At 37.7% G+C, this 19813-nt stretch overlaps 1 protein-coding gene across 3 annotated transcripts; it reads right to left on the reverse strand.

The window, feature by feature from the left end:
• Nucleotides 1–3173: 3173 nt before the first annotated feature.
• Nucleotides 3174–19347, reverse strand: ints6 (integrator complex subunit 6). Of its 3 annotated transcripts, none has more exons than XM_046845023.1 (18): nt 18787–19285; nt 18631–18708; nt 17356–17505; nt 14695–14784; nt 13163–13346; nt 11754–11873; nt 9865–10013; nt 8274–8426; nt 7972–8104; nt 7092–7186; nt 6899–7009; nt 6547–6753; nt 6294–6420; nt 6071–6213; nt 5188–5356; nt 4729–5091; nt 3906–3999; nt 3174–3763 (listed from the first exon to the last, which is right to left on the reverse strand). In XM_046845023.1, the coding sequence occupies exons 1-18, from the start codon at nt 18895–18897 to the stop codon at nt 3670–3672; spliced, it is 2571 nt and encodes an 856-aa protein (XP_046700979.1). In that variant the 5' UTR covers nt 18898–19285; the 3' UTR covers nt 3174–3669. The 3 variants fall into 3 exon arrangements, 2 of the variants coding, with proteins under 2 accessions (XP_046700979.1, XP_046700980.1); XM_046845024.1 differs by having other exon boundaries at nt 18631–18703; nt 18787–18925; XR_006925121.1 differs by having other exon boundaries at nt 3746–3763; nt 4603–5091; nt 18787–19347.
• Nucleotides 19348–19813: the final 466 nt, after the last annotated feature.

Below are 19813 nucleotides of genomic sequence, written 5' to 3' on the forward strand. Positions count from 1 at the left end.
TGGTTCATGGCGGTCTGTGTGATCGCGTAGACGTATCCCGCTACGTAACCTTCTTCTCGGACTCCGCATTCTCTCAATGGCACCCCGGATTACCCCGATCCTGCTGTTTCCCATGTTCACACTGTCTGCACCACGTTTATCCGTTGCTGCCCAGCGCTGCGCTTTCTATAGCGCGGATCCGTGGATTCTCTACACAAACTGTCTCTGCTTTCATAGAACTTCGTGGACCGCGCTCCCGGAGAACACCACTGGAAATTACTGCAAGTATTGGTGGATTATCTCCTGAGTATTCTCAATAAACTTTGTTTGCGTTTACTTCGGCTTCCGCCTCCTTATCCGCATTAGAGGTTATCTCGATCCGCATGACCAATCAAATCGTGGCAACGCTGTTGTGTAAAAAACCTCCAAAAACACATGCACATTCTCATTTAATAACGCACATCATGTACATAAAGAAATTTCAAGCACGTTAATATATTGCCGCCATATTGGTTTTCGTTTATCTCGATCATCGGTTATCTTGACGCTTTTTGGCATCCCCTTGGCCGGCGACATAACCGGGTTCCACTGTAATTGGATTTTTTATATTGTCCTCCGTAGCCATGGTGCTGTTGAAGGGATCCAGAGTATCCATTCCTCTTCACGCTACGGCATGTAAATGGAGGTAAGGGCAAATTTCTTTTAAAGCTTTCGGACCTTTATTGACCTCTGAATTAAATACGTGAAAAACTGTGTGCCTTTTGGATTTTTCCATATTTCATAAATAACATTTAGTACTGAACCAACTTTTATTATTTGCATTACATTTACTCAGTGGCAGGCCGTGCATTTGGTACCTGGGCCTTCAGTGGGGACTTACCCGACTTTATCCACCTCTTAATACCACCACTATCATGTCGCAATTATAGAAACCATCAATTCTATACAAAATATAACAACGTGTGGCATTACAGAGAGAGAGGCATTTCACATATGGAGGGTGAATACCATTTTACTAAAGCTCCAAACCTCTACACCAGTGGTCCCCAACCCCCGGCAATTGGTACCAGGCCTCACAGAAAGAATACATAACTTACATTATTTCCGTTTAATTTATTATCTGATTCTGAACGATGTTTTATTTTGGAAAATTACCGGCTTTTCTCCGCAACATCTGTCTATGACTCACTCTTGATGCATGTCATGATGCCTCGGTCACATGTCTTACCTCCATCCGCTACCTTCTTAAAGCAGCTGCTCCACCCGCTAACACATAATACATTACCGCTAAATTCAAACCCCCAAGCTAGCAAAATGAACAAAAAGCAACACAGTGGATTAACGTTTATTATTATATTTAGAAAATACCAGTTTTCATGGTGGTTGTATAATTTTGTTTTGTTCTATTTATCCACCGGGTCATTAAAGGCCGGGTCCATGAGAAATATTGGTTAACATTATTCCGGTCCTTGCTGCCAAAACGATTGGGGACCGCTGCGCCACACTACTACCGCAACTGTGCGCATACATCATCTGGAGCAGTCCAGAATCAACATTTTTCTAATAACATGACAAAAACATTAAAAATGTAAATAAAATACAACCTACTCACCAGAGATGCATACTTATAATTTGCACCACTCCTCAGAGGCTGTAAACCAGTGGTACTGCTCGTATTCACTGGTCTGTAAGTGGAGAACAAACCCTTTCCTGGGCTGAGACGAGCTAGCTAGCTTCGGGGGCAGCCGACGTCTCCTTACAATGTCTAGCTTTTCTTAAAAATTTTTTTAAGTATGTCCAACACAAAAAACAATTTCTCTTCATCCGTAGGCATAAAAAAGTCGAACTCAGATGTATTAATGTGTGAAAACAGACGTGTTTTGCTGTGTTTTACAAACTGTTGGGAATAAATTATTAGAATTTCATGAATATTTTAGAATTTCTCTTTGTAAATGTAGGTCAGTGCTTCTGATAGTGTTTAGGCCAGCAGAGAAGGCTTTGCTGGCCCTGATGCCCTGCCACTCCATTTACCAATGCATTTCTACAGTATTCTACCATTATTTACCTACAGTTTCTATATAATTAAAGTTTTAATGTCTTTTGCTTGTTTTTTCTTTAAAAATGAATTATTATTATTATTAAATAATAATAGGTATTGGAGGAATTTAATGCTTTATTGCTTATTTCTTTCTGTTATACTTCCACAATGGAAACCTGCCAGTTGATAGGATGATAGGAGTGATGTCCTCTAACAGTAGTTGAGACCTACTGTTAGAGGACATCACTATCACCTTGAGACAGGGATGAAGGTATTTCAATTCACCATTTAAAGATGACAGCAAAAAACATTAATTCAGAAGTTACTAGAATGTAAGAACTAGAGAGTAGAACTGTAAGACTTGATAATGGGAAACAAGTGAAAGTCTTTACTGCCAAAGTTAATCAGCAGATCTTAACCCAGACCCAGTTGAGCTGCTTCTAAATTGGAGACTGGATGGAGAAAACACCAAAACCAACAGAAACTTACACTAGCTGTGATAGCCTGGAAAAGCATCACAAAGGACAAATGCAAGAGTTTGATAATGTCACCAGCTGGATTGCAAACAGTTATTGCAAACTACTGCAAATTCAGAGAATATTTTCCAGTGGATGTTCATTAAAAAATGGGTGGCTTGCCATTAAAATGCCACGTTCTAATTTATTTAACACATCTAGATGTACACTTCTAGTCAAAAGTTGGACACCACCTTATTGTTTTTCTTTATTTTTGCAACTGGAGTTGCCAGTCAGTGGGGTCTGCAACTGTAGCTTGTTTGTGTTTACCTTTCATTGTCCCATTTAAGCTAAATTTAGATTTTTTTCATCTACATTTAACAAGACAAACACCAATTTATGTCTTTTTCTTTTCTTATCGTTAGGTTTGGTGCTATTTATTGGCAGAATGATGAATCCAGCAGATGAATCAATTAATATTACACACTGTCTACAACATGTACACAAAACCCAGAAACACACAGAATTGTGAGTAGTTGAGGTAAAATTCATTTGGGGGCCAATAAGAGTTTGTTTGTTTGTGAATAAACACTTTTTTTTTTGCACCTAGATGATTTGCACCATAATTGTCATTACATTTATTAAAAACATGCACTCACCCTTTTCAGTTCACATCTAACACAAAATAAAACAAGATCATGTTTATTTCAAAATAATGTTTATTCTGAATAGCTATTCACAGTATTAATTGCATTTAAATAATATTTTAAATTTCAGTACATTTGTACAAAACAGTTTGAGCCAAAGCTGGAGTGTTTGGTCCCCATCAAGAATCAGGTGGGCGAACTGGGTGAAAATAAGATGAACAAGATACAAAATGACTTTCCCCCAAAAATTTACATTTTGCTAAAATGCTGTTAAATAAATTAGATTCTTGTTCTTTGAAAGAAAAAAAAAATCCAGGAGAGAAGTTTATATTTTGTATAACTTTTTTCTTAAATTGTAAAGACAATTAAGAGCCAATACTCATGCAAACACAGTGTCCAAATCAATGGGCAATGCATTTGATAAATATATTCATCTTTGGCATAAAACAGGATTAGAACAGACCAGGAAAGATAAATATGAGGTGTAGGATCTTTTCTTTAGCCCTGAGATGTGATTATGCGGAAGTGCTCTCTCTGTGATTGTCTTAGATCAGTAACTGTCCACATGGTTCATGCTGTTCACTCGAGAATGGATTTCTTCCAGGAAGATCTCTAGTTGTTCTATCAGTACTCGCTTTTTAAATCTGAAAATAAAACACATGAGGCAGTGTACAAGCAAGCAACAACAGGAGCGACAAAGGCAATTTTATTTCCATCTGTGTGTCTTTTTTAAATAAAAGATTAAACCTGATTAATCCAAGTAAAGCTTCCTAAAGTGCTGTGTACCTCGCTGCCTCTTTAATGATGTTCTGCAGAAAGACAAGTTTTGTTTCCAGACTGCCCTGAATCTGCTTCAGAAGATAGAAGATTCTCTCGTAACCTGGAAAAGCATAAACAAAAAAGGGTGTAGAAAAGAGGAGAGAGAGAGGAGAGAAGAGAGAATAATGTCCTTTAGACCTTAGTATGTAACACTTCATATACTTGGTATCTTATATTTGGAAATGTCATTTGCACTTTAGACAAACCGATCAAAAAATATTATTAGATCAGACCGTCTGATAGAAGAAAACGTTTGTGTCTTTTTAAATACTAATTTAAAAAGCATGCCTCAAAATTAAAATGAGTTTCAGATAAACAGAAGAAAGTATAATCACCAGAAACACTGGAGTAGTACAGTTGGCGTCAAATTATTTATTTAACAGTATTTTTTTTACTTCACTACTCTTCAAATTTATATTTCAGTTCTAAAATATTAGTTTAGGTTTATTATGCATGTGCATGTATGAACTTTTTGGCAGTCATGTTCGTAATTTCATTAATGTTTTTAATAGTGATATTATGAGACACACCAAACTGTCAAGACTTATAGATGCTATGGATGAACTGCCTATTATTTATTTATGCTAAGACGCTGCTTAGAACATAAATATTCTAAACTATGATCAACTAGATTAATAAGATGCAGAAATGCAACATCACATACCTATACTTCACTCATCAGATTTGTTTATAGAAGGCTTTTCTTGGGGCATGTAAGAATTAGGTTTTCTTCTATCTTGCTTTATGTATTCCACATTTTGTTGAACATGACCCCACCAAGTGCACTTACGCCGACCCGGCTTTCGGATCTCTCTGGTGATGAGGACGTGGAGCTCTGCGTTCAGTTCGCACTGATCCTCCTCATTCCTCCTCCTCTTCACTTCCTTTCCCTCTCCATTGCCTCGTCCATTCTCCAGCTCACCCTCCACGTCCTCCTCTAGGTGATTTTCATGGAGATTAGGGGGAATGGGGGGCAGTTCCTGGGACTGTTCCAAATCAAGGCAGCCCATGTGATTGGAGTTAGGGACCCGTTCGAATTCGGCTTGGCCTATATGGTTGGAATAAGTAACCTGTTCCGAATCTAGATGGCCCATGTAGTTGAGAACTGGGGCTTGCTCGAATTCGAGGTGGCCCACATGGTTGGCATCTGGTGCTAAAAGTTATTATAGTAATGTTAGGAAAAAATATGAGTTTTACACATATTCCATTATTTTGAACATGACAAAGTGTGTGGGGGGTGTTTCCTTACCTTTTGGTGGAGTCTTGTTGGGAGGGGTGTATGCACGTCCCAGGCGCAGTATTGGCGACATGCACCTTTTCCTTTTAGGAGCACCAGTCGGTGTGCTGGTATCGATGGGTCGCTTGCCTTTTCCCTGAGTCCCAGTAACAAACTCGTCTGCTTCATCCACCATCATTGCCTTTCATTAACCGAACAAAAGATCACCAGATTTATATTTTATATAACTCGAAAACAGAGACACACAGAGCATCAGTCTAGCTCATATATATTTTCTGGTTTTCTAATGAACAATACATTATCAGTCTTGAACAATAAAACAACCTGACAGAGAGAAAGACAGACTTGTTCAAGTTAAGTCAAGTTTATTTCTATAGCGCTTTTCACAACATTGTCTCAAAGCAGCTTTACAGAAATCAACAGTGAAGGTGAACGATGTGTATTTATCCCTGATGAGCAGCCATGATGACTGCGGCAAGGAAAAACTCCCTTAGATGTTATGAGGAAGAAACCTTGAGAGGAGCCAGACTCAAAAGGGGAACCATCCTCATTTGGGTGATATCAAGTGTTTGATCATAGCCACATGCATGTTCAGACATACATGGACAGATAATGTAGCCAGGGACAAGACAGAGGAACAAAGAAATAGAAAGAAAGAGAAAAGACTGCAGTGCAGCAGTAAACTATTGTAAATCTTAAACTTGATTTATTAAACTATCAGAAATAATGTTGCTAAAGAAAAGCAGGTCATAAGTTTGAAATATTTATTAAAGCTGAAATCTAGCACACTGCACTATGCAATGTTAAACAAGTTTAATAATAAGACCACTTAATCCACCTACAACTGCTATTACATGCAACAAAGAAAAAAGATAAAGACTGATTTAGATTTCACCTTCTTGTCGAGTTTAAAGGGGTTTCCAAAGGTGTGCAGTCTCTTGGGCTGGTCTGGGTCAGCTTCTCTCAAGGGGGCAGGGCCCAGTTTCAGGAAGTCCTGATAATTGCCCATTTGTGCTATGGGCACGCAATGTAGCTGATCTAAAAAAAGAAAGAAGCAAATTTGAAATAGAGGGTAGAAACAGTGGAAGGGTGCTGGGGAAGGCAAAATAAATTGTCACCTTCATCTTGGCTTTTCAGCACACATGTCCTTGCATTTAGAAAATTTCTCCTCATGCGGCTCAGCTGGTCCAGCAGCTGAATCCTGGGTATGTCATATGGGTTCCGCAGGCCCTGTGGTTTCATGGCCTAAACACACAGACAAAGGAATTATAATTATGACTAATTGCTTTTAGTGATAGAGTATATTTACTTGTTTATTAATTAACCCATTGTAAATTTAATACACAATTATTTAAGACAATAATAAGACACCTTGTTGAGGACAGCCAGCTGGAACCCTGAAAACTCTTTGGGATTGATTTCAAGCAGCCCATCTCCCATGATGCCTTGCAGCAGCTGTGCAAAGTCCTTTCTGTGAGCTAATGAGAGGGCAGAGCCTCGAAGACGGAGCTTGATCCCCATATCAGGCCCAGCCTTCTTCCCCACTAATGCACACACACGGTCTGCCTCTACCTTCGCCTGGAACAGACAAACATGCCACATACTAGTCAAAAAGTGCACAAAACACTTGGTCGCACACAACAATTTTGTCTTACTGAAATAAACCATACTACAGAATAACAATAGGATTCAAGAGAATTAAATTGTGTTTTCTGGGAAATACCTGCTGGCTAAGTTTCTTCAAGTATGATGTAACACTGTAGCTAAGGCCATACTCCATGCTTTCGGCCAGCAGGGTTGGTGCTCCCATCATCCTCAGTGCCTTCCTCAGGGGCTGAAAGCAGCCAAAAGTATTTTACACACAAGCGAGTGGTGTGTGTGCATGTGTGTGTGTGTGTGTGTGTGTGTCTGCTCACAGTGATGTAGTATAGTGGCATGGTCTTCAGGTAGCTCTCGAAGGACTGACGCCATTTTGGAGTGGGCTTGAATTTGTGAATTCGAATCAAGTCATCTACAGACAGATGAATCAACAAGTGACTTCAAAGCATTTACACAGTACTGTGTAACTAACGGTAGACTAACGGTGGCTACTCACTCTGTACTGGACTAAGAATCCATTGCGCTAACGCTAGTGCTATGGATTCTTTTATGTCCAGCTTCAAGAATTTCTCTTAGAAGGAGAAAATCCTGAGAATTCCACATTTCAAGGGAGTGAATGAATGAAGGATTGAAGGAAAAGACATTTGTTTAAGATACTGAAATAAGTAGAACTGTATTAACCAAATGGGGTCTAACAAATGTAAAATATTTAATAAAATGTTTTCGTTTATTTTTATTTAATTCAATTTCATCTGTGCAAGTTCAATCAAAATAATCAAAATTGTATTGCATTAATTTATTACATTTTATAAAATGTTGTTAAATATATTTATTTATATATTATTTAACCATGAATGCATTTTATTTAAAACTGTTTTTAAAAAATGTAACTGTTGATGTTCACAGAGGTTATTAATAATAAACTGAGTTAATAAAAGATGACAAGCAATTTTATGTTTTGCATTTCTTCCCCTTAACCGTACCAAAAACCTACCGAATCGTGACTTAAAAGCCACGTTACCGTTACAACCCAATACATTACCAGAAAGGGTGTGTTGCCATGGTCACATTTCATGTTATGTTACTGATTCTTTAAAATGCACTCAAAGGCAGACGTAGGGCACATGGTTGAGTGTGTGTGTGTATGTGTGTGTGTGTGTGTGTGTGTGTGTGTTGTGTGTGCATGAAGACACTTACCGAGGAGTGGCAGAAGCACAGGGTAGTTATAGGGCATGATGAAAAGATTGACACAGTTGAGCCCTGTACTTGCCTTCAGGTAGCCGAAAGGGTGCCCAAGCTCACCATACTTGGCACTGTTACTTACATAAACCTAAACACAACATTAAAAACAAAAGTCACACGATACACCATACTACCTAGTGTGATTGTAACCTAAAATTATGTTTATATGACCGGAATAGTGACGATAGTTTCAGGTTTAACATTCATTAACTCCTCAACCACACTAGGGTACCATATAAACACAAAAAGCATGTTACCTGCCAGCAGGTGTGTGGTGACTTTCTCTCCAAAATGTAGCGTGTTAGAGGAGACGGCTCCAACTCGTATTTATCAAATGGGACTTTATCAATAACTATGGGCTCTGCCTCAAAGCAGGAAAACTGCACCTGTGGATGGGCCATTCGTGGTGGCTATGCACACACACACACACGATACAAAAGAGATCAATAGATTAGGAGAAGAATAGATTTTCAATGGTAGTCTAAAGATTGAGCATAAAACATAATGCATAATCGCTGACACATGAAGTGTAAAAAAAAAAATATATAAAAACACTGAGCAAATCATGCACATCCTGTACACTGAGTAATTTACTGTTTGCTCTATATAGTGAACAAGGTGTGACATGACAATATCAATAAAGAATATATGATGTAAATGTTCTATATGCATCAAACCCATGTTGGAACTACAGCACACAAGTACAAGTCTGGTGTAATTTAAAAGCTAGATTTTATTAACTATAAAGACTATGACCAATAATGTTAATAACGCATGCTCTCTGTGCATTAATTCAGGGGTCACCAACGCAAGGACCACTTGAGTAGCCCGTGGGCCTTTTCTAAAAATAGTTACCTACTTTGTTAAATCATTGTTGATAATTACTATGAGAAATTATTAACATAATCAGTGTCTTCACATAGATGAATATCAGTACCGTAATTTCCGGACTATTAAGCGCACCCAAATATAAGCCGCACCCACTGAATTTTACTAATTTTTTTATTTTGAACATAAATAAGCCGCACCTGTCCATAAGCCTGTCTTCAGTCTACACTGAAACTAATAAACTTTACACAGGCTTTAACGAAAGACAGTGTCTGTTACACGATCAAATATGTTGTGGCTCCTTTAAAAGCAGAGAGGCATTTTGGGAATAGCCTGCCGCCGCATTTTTCCGGTATTACTGCATGTGTGCAAGACCTGAGAATATGTCCTTATTATTTTCTGATGCTCATTTCTAAGTTTCTTTGACTAACCCATAACGCTGTTGCCAAGAAAAATAAAAAAAGCACGAGTTTTGGAAACCTGTCTGTGGTTATATGATTTCTGTTACAACTGTAGTTAGCAAGCTATCCCATGACCCAGACTCAATGCGTTACAACGGCTTGTATCTAAACAGTAGCCTACCAAGAAAGTCATTGTTCACTGTCTTTCTCCTTCCTTTCACAACTATTTCTTCGGGAGTTTATCTTTTGTCATCGTCTTGCGTTAAAAAAAAATCACCACCGGTGAAGTTTTTCTCCCGATGCCCTGCAGATCAAACTGAAAACTGGGCGTATCAAACTGGTAGCCTTGACATTAATCAGTACCCAAGAAGTAGCTCTCAGTTTTAAAAAGGTTGGTGACCCCTGCTTTACCTGGATAAAATTTGAGTATCGCAATAGATTTTTAACTCCCTTCACACTTTATGTATTCAAACTTGTTTTTAACAAAAAAAATTAAAAATACATTAAAAGATTATGTTTGCCTGCTAGCCATTTCTTTTTACATTTTACGTCAATATGTATGTGGTGTGTGTGTGTGTGTGTGTGTGTGTGTGTGTGTGTGTGTGTGTGTGTGTCTAACCAGAGTGGGGGAGTTCTGGTCAGGCCAGAAGGACTCAGGAATGGGCCAGTGGCCAACAGGAACTCCTGTTTTGGGATTGGGGCGCACATAAATGAGCTTATGGGAACTGTGCCATGGCTGGTGGCCGGATTTGGCTTCTGACAGACCATCTGAAAAGAATTGAAAACTTCATTAGGACCACATTGTTAACAGAAATGTACAGTATCTTACAAAAGTGAGTAAACCCCTCACATTTCAGCAACTATTTTAGTAGATCTTCTCAAGGGACAATACTATAGAAATGAAACTTGGATATATGTTTTATAGTTAATGTGCAGCATGTATAGCAGTACGGATTTACTGTCTGAAAATAACAACAAACGAAATCTAAACGACAATAGGGACATGAACTTGACTTGCTTTTTTAGAGAAAACATAGAAAGGTCATACAGAGAGTCCTCATGCTGTGTATCAGGTGCAGAAACTGCTTAAAAATAAAAAAAGATGCATGAGTGCTGCAGCATTGCTTTAGAAGTTGCAGACGTGGAAGGTCTGCTCATCAGTGCACAGACCATATGTCGCACACTGCAACAATTCGGTTTGCATGGCCATCATCAGAGAAGGAAACCACTTCTAAAGTTGGCTCACAAGAAAGCCTGCAAACAGTTTGCTGCAGAAAACCTGCCCAAGAGCATGAATTACTGGAACCAAGTCCTGTGGACTGATGAGGCCAAGATAAACTTGTTTGGCTCAGATGATGTCCAGCATGTGTGCTGACATCCTGAAAAGAAGTGCCAAAAAAATTGTGACTGCCTTACAGTCAAGCATGGTGGTGTAAGCATCATGATCCAGGGTGCATGAGTGCTGCTGGTACTGGGGAGCTGGAGATCATTGAGGGAAACATGGATTCCAGAACATGATGACCTGCCTTCAGAAATTGGGCCAAACAGCAGAAATTGAGCCAAAACTCACCGCCAAGATAAAGGTGATGGAGTGGCCATCACCAGACCTGAACCCTATAAAACATGTGGAGCATCCTCAAGCAGAAGGTGGAGAAGCGCCATGTGTCTAACATCCAGCAACTCTGGGACCCTCCGAAAAGGATCCCAGCAACAACCTGTGTAACTCTGGTGAATTCCATGCCCAGGAGGTTAAAGGCAGTGCTACATAACAATAATGGCTGTATGTTATACTTCTATTTAAGCTGCACATTGACTATAAAATATATCCAAGATTAATTTCTATAGTATTGTCCCTTGAGAAGATCTACTAAAATAGTTGTTGAAATGTGAGGGGTGTATTCACTTTTATGAGATGCTGTACAACCCCAATTTAAAAAAAAAGGGGGTTACTGTATAAAACGTAAATAAAAACATTATTCAGTGATTTGCAAATCTCAAAATATGATTTATTCCCAATAGATAAATATTGAATGTTTTGATTTAGGAAATGTACCATTTTAAGGAAGAAATAAGGCAATTTTGAATTTGATGGCCAGAACACATCTAAAAAAAAAAAAAGGGATGTTCATAAACATCATTCTGTTTTCCACAGCTGTAGTCACAGATTTTTGCAGAATAGTAAACCTCTGTCCATATGTACTACTGAGTGAGTCTGACTCTACAAGATTTTTTTAAAACCAAATATATGTTACTGCCTCCTGAATTTACCTAATTAGGTGCAAAATGTTCCTCCAGCTGTTTCATTTAGTAACACTTGTCCTGCTTTTTCGGTGCCCTGATTGCAACATTTCTGAGACATTGCATATATGAAATTTAAAATGATTATTATATTTTTTCCATAAAATGGTTTAAAAATCAGATATGTATTTAACCAGGCACTAAAATAACAAAACAAACAATATGGAATTTAATAATAGAAGCTATGATAGTTATACAAAGCAAAGTTACCTTCAGGAGAGTCGGGTCCTGTCTTCTCAAAGTTTAGCACGACTCCACTATGGATTTTCTGCACCAGAGACTCCAGGCACTGGTTTAACATGCGCTGTGAAAACACACTGTACGAGCGACCTGCATATATACACACACACACACACCGTTTTTAATCACAGGAAGTTATGAACACAAAATAAATGATTTGAATGTCTCATTTGAAGGAACTGACATGACATCAGACTAAACTGCATTCGCATAAACAATTTATTATAGCGAGGCAATAATGATTGAATAGAATGAATATTCGTTGCCTTTTTAATTGTATAATTGCTTATCATTAAAACAAACGTAAAAAGGGGATGAGGTAGCTCAATGGTTAAAGTGTTAGATTTATGATCAAAAGATAATATTAAAACCTTACATTTAAAATGAAGGACAGAACTGAACCATTTTTGTCTTTTCATACAGTCACACATTGCTCACTCTCAGACACAGCTATTTTCAGGACTTGTCCGCAATTGATAGATAAATTGACCCAACTCCATTTGTTTAATACATGCGTTTTGTACATGTATGTCAGCTTAATCTTTTAGCAGTTTAAATTAATTTATTTGACTTTGAAAGACACAGCTGTGGTAGCCGTGTTAACATCTTAATACCATGAACTTCGTCTGGCACTTTCTTGTAAAATCTTACTGATGCAAAATAAATGAAACCACTCTCTGTTTTGACTTGTACTCTAGTTCAATAGTAATTCTGAAATGCATGCCATTCCGAGTAAATTTATTGAGATTGAAAGTTTCGGTGGACTGCTATTCCTGTAATCTTGCTTTTTTTATGTAAACTGCTGCTCTTAATCAAGCAACAGCATGAATTTGTAAGCATACTACTGCTGGAATGTATGAGGTGGCTGCGCAACTCTAAGGAGCATCTCAGTATTACCCTTCCCTTGTAAGGTCTGTAAGTAAGGACTGGTGGGAGTGGGTTGTATTGCTGGAATTTAGTGACCTAGAATGGAAACTAAACTTTTAGATGAGTGGCTGGTCATTCACACGTTTGTGTTGACTGGTAGATGGATTTATGGCTCCAAAAAAGAAAAGATTTATTATGCGTGTCGCGGTTGTTGGTTTTTTTTTTTACAAACTGGGAAGCTGTGTGAAACAGTGAGACCAGTAAAAAAGTTTAGATATATCTTCTGAATGTAATCAGTTTAAATCGTTTACAAAGCAGAATTTTTATTTTGTTCAGTTTATAGAAAGGTTGATCCCAACCCTCTCAAACCGATTAAAATTGAATTTTTATTTCATTCTCATGGAGCATTTTCACACGGATTGGACATTTAAACCGATTAAAATGCTCCATGTAAATGTTATATCCAAAGCATGCGATTTTTCACTACAAGTACAAAATTCAGTAAGTTTTACCTCCTGTCACCTCACACATGGGCGTGACAGGGGAGGGATCGGCTGGGACACCGCCCACCTGTTCAGGCTCCAAGGAGGCATGGCCTGAAATGCGGAGCACCAAGGAAAAAAGGCGCTGGTCCCAGCGGAACGGTTCCTTTGTCAACTCACTGCCTGGCAATGGAGTCATCAGGGGTAAATGCAACTGAATGAAAGGGAATAAAACCAGAAATATGGCAAAACAATTTTAAAACTAGAAAAAAGCCTCAAAAGTTGAGTGATTAGAGCTAATACCTTGGATTTCCTGTAAAAAGATTAAAAGAACTCGTATATTCCAATATCAATCTGCCTTATTTTATACTACAGATTAAGAGAAAAGAAACTGATGACTTTCTAAGGCCTATAAAGACATTCACTGAGAGTTCGTATATGGAACGTAATTGTTGTTTTAAAGATATGCAAAATCAAATTATCGAGTATGTCACAAATTTTCACAAATTCACTGTGTACTACTGTGCATGTAGTTAAAATGAGCAAAGAAACTATCTAAACACCAGCAACCTCAAATTCCAAGCAATCGGTTTGGTTTTGGAAGGTCAGATGTTTTTACTATCCTTTAACTTCCCACTGCACTGATAATGAGGATTATGAAAAGCTTCAGGAACACGATGTGCCTGCAGCAGACAGTGTAAAACAGAGAGAAATCACAAAAAGATGGCAAGATATAACAAACACTGTCACCAATTTTGTTGCCAGAGACATGGTGCCAGTATAATCGGGTGAGAGAGATGGGTTTAAACAGCTTTAAAAATGTTACACATTGCCTGGGAGAAAATACTGAAGTGAAACAGCGTGCCTAAATTGTACAGGTCATAACGGCAAACTCTCGAGCATGAGGTGATTTTTGTTGTTCTAACTTGAGTGCTTCAGTTTTAAATAATAAATACCCCTCCCTTCAATATATTGTTCGAATTAATGAGTATGCTATTTTCATAAAAGGGAGCTAATATAATATATTAGAGAAAAAAAAAAAACTTTTGAATTATGGAAATCATCTAATCTGATTCCGAGGTCCCTGGTGGTCTAGTGGTTAGGATGCAGCGCTCTCACCGCTGCGGCCCGGGTTTGATGCCCAGTCAGGGAACCGACCCCAGCCACTCTTAGTGCTGGTCCCAAGCCCAGATAAATGGGGAGGGTTGCGTTGGGGAGGGTTGCGTTGGGGAGGGCATCCAGCGTAAAAACTTGTGCCAAATCAAACATGCGGATGGTCCACTGTGGCGACCCCTAATGGGAGAAGCCGAAAGAAAGTTTTCTCCTGTGGGGATTCCGCAGAATTCCAGAAAACGCTGAGATTTCTTTCTATTTTTCTTTCAATATTGCACACTGCTACATATATGCCAGTATAAGAGGAGGTTAATCATAGTCAGGCTAGAAAAACAATTAAAGATAAAGTTGTGTAGTAGGGAAAATAAAAAATAAAACATGTCATGGAACAATTCAAGGTAACTGCTTGGACATCGAAATGTTAATGTATTCAATAAATAACATCATACTTCTTCCTGCACTCCTGACATGCTGGTCAGTTTGCTTCCGTCAGTAATCGCCACTATGATGGCAGGCTCCAGAAAAAACGGATTTCTTCCCTGCAGACAGACAGAGCACTTACAGTTGAGTTTCCCTGACAATTTTAGAAAAAAACAACACAATAAAAGGCTATACAAACAAAATGTTGTGGACCCTAAAATTTAAGATAAAAAAAAAAAAAAAGAAAAAAAAAAAAAAAAGTGTAGTGCAGTCAGCATAACAATTCATCCCAAAAGTAGTCAATAAGGCAGGGGCCAAACTCAAATTCACAGTGGGCCAAAATTAAAAACTGGGACGAAGTTGTGGGCCAAACTCAATATTTATAGAAAAATTGACTGCAATTGTGCATGTTTTCCCGTCTCTCCAGATTTGTAATGTTGAATCTTTTCATATGGAAACAAACTTTAGTTTTGCATAAACATTAAATCTGGTACAACCAAAGTTTAATATTATAAACACAGGAGAAATTAAATTGAAAATAAAAGACTCATAAGTGTTATTCGTTTCTTATTATGTCTCTCTCTCTCGCCTTTCAAGTTCCTTTATAATGTAAGTCTTTTTTTCACAGGGCAACAACAAAACAACCAAAACTAATAATTATTTACTTCAATTAAAAAAAGCTATCTTTCAACTATTAACAGTTCATGCCTTGGAGTAGAAAAAGTGCATAAAGACATTTATTCAAGCTCAGTTTGCTACACTCTGATTGGCTGAAGTCAGATACCTGCATCTCTTCTTAGATACAAGTGCATCATGTGTGGGGTTTAGGCTCTGAGCTGAGGAAATTTTCAGGATTGAGTGAAGATGTTCATCAGTGAGACCTTCTGAGTGGGGTTTTGTTCATCTTCATTAAAGAGAACAGTTACACACACGTGCTGGTGAACACAGAGGATTTGAGCAGCTTGGGCACGGAGTTGGTGCAGTGTGTCGAGGAGGAAACATGGAAACTGTGCAGCACACACAGAGTTGTACTTTGACTTGAAGGTGTCTCTACACTGGAGTTCAATCAGCTCCGTTTGGAGGTTGGTTGATGCGCTTTCCACGTCAATCACAAACGGATTACTGAGCAGTTCAAATCTGCATTTCTGGGCTTCAAAATCGGTAAATCGCCGGATAAATTCAGCGCTGAGTAGTTTTTAGCGTCTCGACTGATGCGCCCGCGCACTAACAAAGCATTCTGGGATTTGTAGTATTAGCAATGTATGCGCTATATACTGGCGGGCAGCTCTAATACACATTTAATATGATCTCGCGGGCCAAATATAATTACCAGATTTGGCCCGCGGGCCTGAGTTTGACACCCCTGTAATAGGGTAAAGGTTAGAGCTCTAGATTTTTTTTTAAACCTTTCACTCCAAACCATGTAAACCATTGCATAATGAAGCTGCCTTCGTATTGGGGCTGCAACTAACGATCATTTCGATAATGGATTTATCAGACAATTTTTTTTTTTATTTTTACAGAAACAACCCAAAAAAAAGGGAATTTTTTATAAGCCACTATAAGCTTTAAAATGACAAAATTATCGCTAAACTTATGTGGCTTTTGCATTTTTTAAGTAATAAAAACTTAAGTAATTTTTTATTTATAAATACCCAGAATTAGGGTATAGCAAAACATCTAATAAAAAAAAAAGTATATATTAAATTAACCAGGGAAAAAAAACAAAAAAAAACACATTTGAGTATGAAAAGTGAAGCAATTTGTGTAAAAAAAAAAAAAAAAAAAAAAAACAACAACAACAAAAAAATTATATTTATTTATATATCAATTGTGTTTTTTTTTTTTGTGTCCAAACTTTTGGTCTGTATTTATATATATATATATATATATATATATATATATATATATATATATATATATATATATATATATATAGTACAGACCAATATAGTACATATAGTACAGACCAAAAGTTTGGACACACCTTCTCATTCAAAGAGTTTTCTTTATTTTCATGACTATGAAAATTGTAGAGTCACACTGAAGGCATGAAGGGCTATTTGACCAAGAAGGAGAGTGATGGGGTGCTGCGCCAGATGACCTGGCCTCCACAGTCACCGGACCTGAACCCAATCGAGATGGTTTAGGGGTGAGCTGGACCGCAGAGTGAAGGCAAAAGGGCCAACAAGTGCCAAGCATCTCTCGGGGAACTCCTTCAAGACTGTTGGAAGACCATTTCAGGTGACTACCTCTTGAAGCTCATCAAGAGAATACCAAGAGTGTGCAAAGCAGTAATCAAAGCAAAAGGTGGCTACTTTGAAGAACCTACAATAAGACATATTTTCAATTGTTTCACACTTTTTTGTTATGTATATAATTCCACATGTTAATTCATAGTCTTGATGCCTTCAGTGTGAATCTACAATTTTCATAGTCATGAAAATAAAGAAAACTCTTTGAATGAGAAGGTGTGTCCAAACTTTTGGTCTGTACTGTGTGTGTGTGTGTGTGTGTATATATATATATATATATATATATATATATATATATATATATATATATATATATATATATATATATACACACACACACACACACACACACACACACACACACACACACACACACACACACACACACATCTATACACATCTTATACACATATATACAAATCTCAGATTGCATACCTGCCCATAGTTGTCTATCCCTGAAACTAATCTGTTCAGGTTGAGCAAATCAAAAGCAGTCCTTAAAGACTGGCCAAATGTCGTTAAACCAAGAGCTTTCAGGTTCCTCAGTTCAGTCATGAAGGTAGCATGACTCTCTTTCCACCCAGCCTGAGAAGAGAGAGAGAAAACAGAAGGGTTAGAATGCTTCCCGGATGCTTTCACAGTGCATCCCAGAAAATGGATGGTATTTTAACATGAAAATATCAGTCATGAACTTCATATAACTTTGTAACAGATGGTTACAGGTCATCCGCTTGTGCCACTGACAGCAATCTTTATGCACTGGTTAATAATACTGATGGGATGTCCATGAACATTTTCATTATATGACTTAGGAAAAACGAGCGGTCTCAGAGTGTGGGTCATTCATTTTGTGTGCAATATCCTCGATTTTTTTTAAGTAAAAAAATTATTAGCCTCTGTAGATGTAGACAAATGAATACATGCATTTGGTACACAAATTAGCTCATAATTCCCAACTTTCGAAACAAAGAAGCAAATAGGTAGGCTTTATTTCTGCAATCAGATCATTGCAATCAGATTTTAGTTTTAAACTTATGTTCTTACAATTTATACATTTGTGAAATTCAGGATCTTTTTCTACAACATTAAATCTGAATTCTTGCAAAATTGAACAAAAAACTGGACTAGACTTGGGAGGTGATCTAATTCACTAAAACAAATTTATAGCCACTAAATGAAAAAAAAAGGAAATAAAAAAATGACTTTTTATAAACTGATTTTCCCATATTTTGACATTTGTTAGTGTGAACTTGATCCAGTTCCTTGACCTGCTGCAATTACGAATCCATGCAATGTATTTTAGACTGCAACTAGTGTTTGATATAATTAAACTGTAAGCTGTGTTTATGTGCAACTGAAAAAATTGTTTGTATTTCTGTCATTACATTTCTAACAAATTAATTATAATAAATTCCTAAATGTTTCACTTTTGTGCTGGTTTAGTTATGAACCCTAGCTCGTTAATTATGACCTTTTCTACCCTGCATCTACACAGCCATCGCTGGGAAAAAATTTTGGCCCTTTCTGCCCCACGTAGTTCCCTTGCATCTCAGATAAGAACAAAATGTCGGCCATGTTGTGAAAGAAATGTCGCTGCTTGTCGGAATATTTTACTATTCAGCGGGCACAATCGATGGAAATATCACGGCAACAACTCAAACGGAAAAGAAAAGTCGTGTTTTCGAAGAGAACATTACAGTAAAACACTACCTTTATCCCCACAGGAGCTTCCTCAAAGGAAACTAGCATGTATCGGTCTCCTCTGCTAGCCGGGTCCCTACTCCTGAGCTGCGTGGAAACATGAACAAAAATCAGGAAAATTCTGAAAATAAAAGGCTAATTGTTTAGGTTTGCGCTGTCATTTACCTTAAGGAAAGTCTCAACAGCACCCTTAGCAATGTCCAGATAGGTAGTGCCCAAATGGGTGCGCTGGTTCATAGAGGCGGACGTGTCTATCAGAAACAGGATCACAGGCATCGTGTTGATTTTATGACACCTTCTACATGTCAATGCTAATCGGTCAAACAAAGAAAAAATTAACCCAAATGTCTCCCTTCTGCCGCTTGTTAGTCAACACGCCGCCAGCTAACACTCCTGCTAATGCTAACTGTCTTACGCATCCTGAGTGTATAAAAATAGTTGGCTGAATGCAAATATTTGCCCTGCTGCGTTGTAAACTTGAGTAAAGCTTCTCAAAAACCCTTGGGTGGGGGAAAGATTAGTGATATACTCAATGGTAAATACGTGTTTTTTTGGTAGGAAGTTGAAATAATAAGCCTAGATTTTTACTTCGGTGCAACTTAGAGACTAGAAAACCTCTTTCCCAGCCTCACTTCTTTTAACTCTGGGCTCAGGCCAGGCTCCGCCCCTTTCGCCGTTACGCCACCGTTTGTCCAAAATGAATTCGCTGATTGGTAATTTCGGGGAGCCTTATTATCATATGCAAATAGTACATTGTCTTGGCTTTTTTTACACTTTCCAGCTAAATTAATTTTACAAACTATTATCATTCTATTAAAAAAAGGTTTTGTTAGAATGTGGCATCCAAAATTATGAATATTACTTATTGTTGTTTTGGTGTAAAATGGTAATAAGATGTTCCTTACCAAAAAGTCCTAAAAATGACTGATGTAAAATTTGCTATGAATACCTGTTGTACCATAAAAGACATGCAGTAAGGAGACTGTAATCATTTATTCCAAAAGAAATGATATATAAATGCTATATAAAAGTTATATAAATGCCATTTCTTTATGATTCTATAATCGTTTTTATTGTTATATTATGAGTCATTGTTTAAAGCCCATTGCTGGGACACATGACACATTTAAAGCTGTCAATCGCAGCTCGTGACGACAATCCATAGGGTTGTTTAGTCTTTCAAAGTTGTGAA

The sequence above is a fragment of the Silurus meridionalis genome, chromosome 3, assembly GCF_014805685.1.
Source record: "Silurus meridionalis isolate SWU-2019-XX chromosome 3, ASM1480568v1, whole genome shotgun sequence".
In the NCBI taxonomy this organism is placed as follows: Eukaryota; Metazoa; Chordata; class Actinopteri; order Siluriformes; family Siluridae; genus Silurus; species Silurus meridionalis.